Source organism: Eufriesea mexicana, unplaced genomic scaffold (assembly GCF_001483705.2).
Source record: "Eufriesea mexicana isolate 0111107269 unplaced genomic scaffold, ASM148370v2 scaffold4395, whole genome shotgun sequence".
In the NCBI taxonomy this organism is placed as follows: domain Eukaryota; kingdom Metazoa; phylum Arthropoda; class Insecta; order Hymenoptera; family Apidae; genus Eufriesea; species Eufriesea mexicana.
Genome location: NW_016912376.1, coordinates 44,627 through 50,247, shown reverse-complemented (window position 1 = coordinate 50,247; position 5,621 = coordinate 44,627). Strand labels below are relative to the sequence as shown.

Sequence of the window (5,621 nt, the reverse complement as noted above, 5' to 3'; positions counted from 1 at the left end):
TCCTGGCGCCTGCTGCTCGCACGTGTCTCTTGCAACTATTTCCGGCCACTTCCGCGAACACGTTATTCTCGGCCGAGTTTACCAACGACTTTCTGCCAAATAGGTCGGCCCAGCTCTCTCCGACACGGAGCTCCCTCTCCCAATACACCCTCAATCGAACGTTTCATCGCGTATCAACTACCACCCTGCTCTCTCTCTCCCTCGAAAAACAACAAATCTCGAAGGAAACGTAAAAAGATAGAGAACAACCCCCCGGAAGACGCTAAAAGCTGTTCCAAGCACGAATCTCCCTTTACCAAACATCCCTCTCCCTCTCCCTCTAAAAAAAGCAATCCAAGAAAGAATGCTAAAAATGGGGGAAAAAACGCGGAAGGATGGAGGACGAAGCCGGAAGCGGATACTAAAGGGTGGATTTTGTGACTTGGTTGCAGGTGGGTCCAGCAGGGGGGAGGGTGAGGCAGGCTCGAACGAGGTTCCAACTGGGAGAAGAGGCGGCAGTGGCGGCGGCGTGGGCAGCGGCGTCGGAGGGGGAGGCGGAAGCGTGCTGGGGGTTGGCGGAGGTGGCGGAAGCATCGGAGGCGGCTCGGGCGGCAGGAGCGGATCAGGGGGTGGTGGGCGATCGAGGGACGAGCCGAGGAGGCACACCCTCGGCGGCGATCACCAACCGTCCCTACATCATCAGCAGTTCAACGCGGCCCAGCAGCTACACCCCCTTCATCCCCATCATCTGCCGCCGCCACACGGCCAATACGGTACGCCGCCCACGCGACACACCACCATGGATCTCGAGGTGAATCTTCGCTACCGCAACGTGCCAATACACATTGATTCTTAATGTTTCTCCGCTGTTCTCGTTACACTTTTCGAGTCTTTTGTACGAACTGAAAGCGTAAACGCGTGGACGGTGTCTCGACGATACGCTCCGAGTGTACAGACCTCGGCGCGTTCTCCTCTTTTCTCGAGACATCTATTTTTCCCCGTTTTCTCGCTCTCACATCACGTTCATCGTCCGTTCGTTCGATGGAACCGCAGGGGCTGCAAGAGTCGCGCGAGAGATACGGGAAACACGAGGGTCGTTGGGTAAAGTGTCGCGGTCCGGGAATGGATGAGGGTTGGGGATAGAAATTAGCGGATCGCGTGGCGACGATCACGTAAGGGACCATGCTCGTCGAAGTATCTAACGGTGAACTCGAACGGATACTCCGAGGTCAAGAACCCGGCGTTAACGAAGGGAAGAGGTTAATTAAGCCGCGTCCACCTACGCCGTCCTGGTTTCTCGTCTCCTGTTGCCTCGGTACGCGTCGTGGTTGGAGCAGCCCACGCTGCTCGGTACGCGTCCCGCGCCTGGCTTCTCGTCTATTTTCGGCTCCGAGTTGTCGTGTTTACCCCCGGTTTCGTGGATTTCGGCCAGGCAGAGAGGGTCTCAGAGAAGGAAAACAGTGGCTAGCCCCTGCGGAGTCTTTCCCTCTTCGTATACACATTACCAAGCTTCTCGGTGGCGTACACGTGGCACCCAACCGTTGAACGTTCTCGTGCACACACACCGTTCTTTCCCTCCACGTTCTCGATTCTATTCGTCTCTGGTCCCACTGTCTCTCGTACGTGGACTCGAACACGGCGACCGCCAACTTGGTGCAACGTTTTTCCCTGGTGTCTCGGGGACAGAGGGAGCACCGGGACAAAGAGAGGAGGAGAAGTTGGCGATCGCTGGAGATTTTTGCAGGGACCCAGTCCGGCCAGCCTGGAAGCCAACGCGTGTCGGCCATTGCCTGGTCCGATCGATCGCGATCGTATTGTTTCGCTCTTACCTTTTCACAGTGCATTTCCAGCAAACCCTTTTTCTGCTCCATGCATATATACATCTAACTGGTTTACTTGTGTGTGTGTGTTTCCGTGTACCTGCCGCCGCCTAACAGATGGGGACCAAGTCTCGCCAGAGAAAGGTAATTCTTTTTTGTCTCTCTTTTTCCCTTTTTACACGCGTCCCTCCCTCTCGCTCTAAGCGCCTGTATCGTTCCAAATCGCACGATGGCATGCGTCCGTTTTTCATCGTTTCTCGCTATATCTTCGCCGTAGCACACACACACGGCTGTGTGTGTCCCCTTTCTCCTTTCTCCTTTCTCTTTTTCCCTATCCGCGTTCGATTCCGAACGATCGGTCCAACCTATAGAGAGCCATCTCTGGACCCGACTACGAGATACACTGACCCGGGATGTTTGGTTGCTTTTTCAGTCGCCTCTTCCGCGCGGGTACCCGCCTCCCTCTTCGACCATGTTGTTCGACGATGACCCGGGCATCATGTCCGAGGTGGAGACCTCGAGCACCGGATTTCGGCGGGGTGGTAAGCAAAGAAGCAGCCTCCCCGTCGTACGGACCCCCAGCAAAACTCTGGAGCGACCACTAGGTAACTTACGACGCGCGATAGAATTAGGAACGTCTTGCTGCTGCCCTGCTGCTCGATGCCCTTGTCGGACATTCCTGACGAAACGATGCGTTTCTGTGGACGATTCCTTAGGTCTAGTGTTCCTGCAGTATAGGAACGAGACGAAGCGGGCGCTCCTACCCAACGAAATCACTAGCATAGACACCGTCAAGGCCCTCTTCGTCAGAAGTTTTCCCAAGCAACTCACTATGGAATATCTAGACAGTCCTCACGTCAAGGTTTACATACACGACAGCAACAAGGACATGTTCTACGAACTCGAAGATCTCAGGTAGCTCTATCGTGTACACTAGCACACAACGCAGAGATAGATCCGATACCAAAGAATCCCCGTTTCGATTGCAGATCGCATCTGAGAGATATCCGAGACCGCAGCGTTTTGCGACTGTTTGAGAGCTCGGACGGTGTGACAGGGATGTCAGGACCACTGGGAATACCTGGGACAGGGTCGGGACTGCCCCCTCACTGGGAGGACCAGAGCTACTTCAGCGAGCCGGAATTCGACAGCGAATACCAGCATCAGCATATTCACAAGAGCAAGGTAACGAGTCTCCGGAAACGTTTGCAAGATTTATTATCCGCGTTTATGCCTTCTACCGACCGGCACAGTTGGTACTCTTCGCGTCCTCGTATCCTCGCGATACGTCTGTAATACTGTGTGTCTCTCTCTCTATACAAACTTAATCTAACGTGTTGGGGCTCTGAGCCCAGCGACCAAGCTACTGTAAATAATAAATACGTCTCCGAACGCGATCGGAGCGGACTGCCTGTAATCGATATCCGCGCCGGTTCTTATCCATGTAATCGCGTAATCGAGCTAACGCGTACGAGATCCGTTGGCCTCGGGTTCACGGCACGTAGGAGAGATCCTGTGTCAGCGATAGCGGTCGGCTACCGAGGCCGTAGTGCGATAACCATAAATCTCCGCGTAGCCGACTCACGGGGACCGGTCGATGCCGCGAGTGGACCCGAGCGGACCCGAGTCCGCGGCGCGGAAACCACGCCGCTAGGTCTCCTCTTTCGCCCGCTTCGATCGCCTCGCTTAGAACACCTTGCACATCGGCACGGCCGGCGTGTACACCGCGCCGGAGTACATCTTCTTGGGCACCGTTCTCCAGCCCAAGATCAGAGCCTTCGCGAAAGGCTCCTCTGAACAGCCGTCGCAGATGTCCATGATCATCTTCACCTCCGCTTCCGCCGGTTCCCTCTCGTCGTCCTTGTTCTCGTACTTTGGCAACTGCAGCCCGAAGTTGGTTAGCCCGACGAAATAGTCGTTGTCCAACCCCTGAGCAATGTAGCCGTCGTCCATGATCAGTCCGTTACCTGTGCAACGTTTTTCCCTGGTGTCTCGGGGACAGAGGGAGCACCGGGACAAAGAGAGGAGGAGAAGTTGGCGATCGCTGGAGATTTTTGCAGGGACCCAGTCCGGCCAGCCTGGAAGCCAACGCGTGTCGGCCATTGCCTGGTCCGATCGATCGCGATCGTATTGTTTCGCTCTTACCTTTTCACAGTGCATTTCCAGCAAACCCTTTTTCTGCTCCATGCATATATACATCTAACTGGTTTACTTGTGTGTGTGTGTTTCCGTGTACCTGCCGCCGCCTAACAGATGGGGACCAAGTCTCGCCAGAGAAAGGTAATTCTTTTTTGTCTCTCTTTTTCCCTTTTTACACGCGTCCCTCCCTCTCGCTCTAAGCGCCTGTATCGTTCCAAATCGCACGATGGCATGCGTCCGTTTTTCATCGTTTCTCGCTATATCTTCGCCGTAGCACACACACACGGCTGTGTGTGTCCCCTTTCTCCTTTCTCCTTTCTCTTTTTCCCTATCCGCGTTCGATTCCGAACGATCGGTCCAACCTATAGAGAGCCATCTCTGGACCCGACTACGAGATACACTGACCCGGGATGTTTGGTTGCTTTTTCAGTCGCCTCTTCCGCGCGGGTACCCGCCTCCCTCTTCGACCATGTTGTTCGACGATGACCCGGGCATCATGTCCGAGGTGGAGACCTCGAGCACCGGATTTCGGCGGGGTGGTAAGCAAAGAAGCAGCCTCCCCGTCGTACGGACCCCCAGCAAAACTCTGGAGCGACCACTAGGTAACTTACGACGCGCGATAGAATTAGGAACGTCTTGCTGCTGCCCTGCTGCTCGATGCCCTTGTCGGACATTCCTGACGAAACGATGCGTTTCTGTGGACGATTCCTTAGGTCTAGTGTTCCTGCAGTATAGGAACGAGACGAAGCGGGCGCTCCTACCCAACGAAATCACTAGCATAGACACCGTCAAGGCCCTCTTCGTCAGAAGTTTTCCCAAGCAACTCACTATGGAATATCTAGACAGTCCTCACGTCAAGGTTTACATACACGACAGCAACAAGGACATGTTCTACGAACTCGAAGATCTCAGGTAGCTCTATCGTGTACACTAGCACACAACGCAGAGATAGATCCGATACCAAAGAATCCCCGTTTCGATTGCAGATCGCATCTGAGAGATATCCGAGACCGCAGCGTTTTGCGACTGTTTGAGAGCTCGGACGGTGTGACAGGGATGTCAGGACCACTGGGAATACCTGGGACAGGGTCGGGACTGCCCCCTCACTGGGAGGACCAGAGCTACTTCAGCGAGCCGGAATTCGACAGCGAATACCAGCATCAGCATATTCACAAGAGCAAGGTAACGAGTCTCCGGAAACGTTTGCAAGATTTATTATCCGCGTTTATGCCTTCTACCGACCGGCACAGTTGGTACTCTTCGCGTCCTCGTATCCTCGCGATACGTCTGTAATACTGTGTGTCTCTCTCTCTATACAAACTTAATCTAACGTGTTGGGGCTCTGAGCCCAGCGACCAAGCTACTGTAAATAATAAATACGTCTCCGAACGCGATCGGAGCGGACTGCCTGTAATCGATATCCGCGCCGGTTCTTATCCATGTAATCGCGTAATCGAGCTAACGCGTACGAGATCCGTTGGCCTCGGGTTCACGGCACGTAGGAGAGATCCTGTGTCAGCGATAGCGGTCGGCTACCGAGGCCGTAGTGCGATAACCATAAATCTCCGCGTAGCCGACTCACGGGGACCGGTCGATGCCGCGAGTGGACCCGAGCGGACCCGAGTCCGCGGCGCGGAAACCACGCCGCTAGGTCTCCTCTTTCGCCCGCTTCGATCGCCTCGC

The 5,621-nt window shown here is 54.8% G+C and overlaps 2 protein-coding genes across 2 annotated transcripts in view; both read left to right on the top strand.

Moving 5' to 3' along the window:
• The window catches only part of LOC108551518 (uncharacterized), a 65,916-nt gene extending 62,821 nt beyond the window's left edge, over positions 1 to 3,095 (top strand). The window contains exons 5-8 of the mRNA XM_017905722.1: positions 1,917 to 1,943; positions 2,233 to 2,404; positions 2,516 to 2,714; positions 2,789 to 3,095. Coding sequence (XP_017761211.1) covers positions 1,917 to 1,943; positions 2,233 to 2,404; positions 2,516 to 2,714; positions 2,789 to 3,095 — 705 coding nt within the window. The remainder of the gene's footprint in view (positions 1 to 1,916; positions 1,944 to 2,232; positions 2,405 to 2,515; positions 2,715 to 2,788) is intronic.
• A 903-nt stretch (positions 3,096 to 3,998) lies between these two features.
• On the top strand, positions 3,999 to 5,231 carry LOC108551517 (coiled-coil domain-containing protein AGAP005037). Its single transcript, XM_017905721.1, has 4 exons — positions 3,999 to 4,079; positions 4,369 to 4,540; positions 4,652 to 4,850; positions 4,925 to 5,231. Exons 1-4 carry the CDS (start codon positions 4,053 to 4,055, stop codon positions 5,229 to 5,231), a joined length of 705 nt encoding a protein of 234 aa, XP_017761210.1. The 5' UTR covers positions 3,999 to 4,052.
• Positions 5,232 to 5,621: the final 390 nt, after the last annotated feature.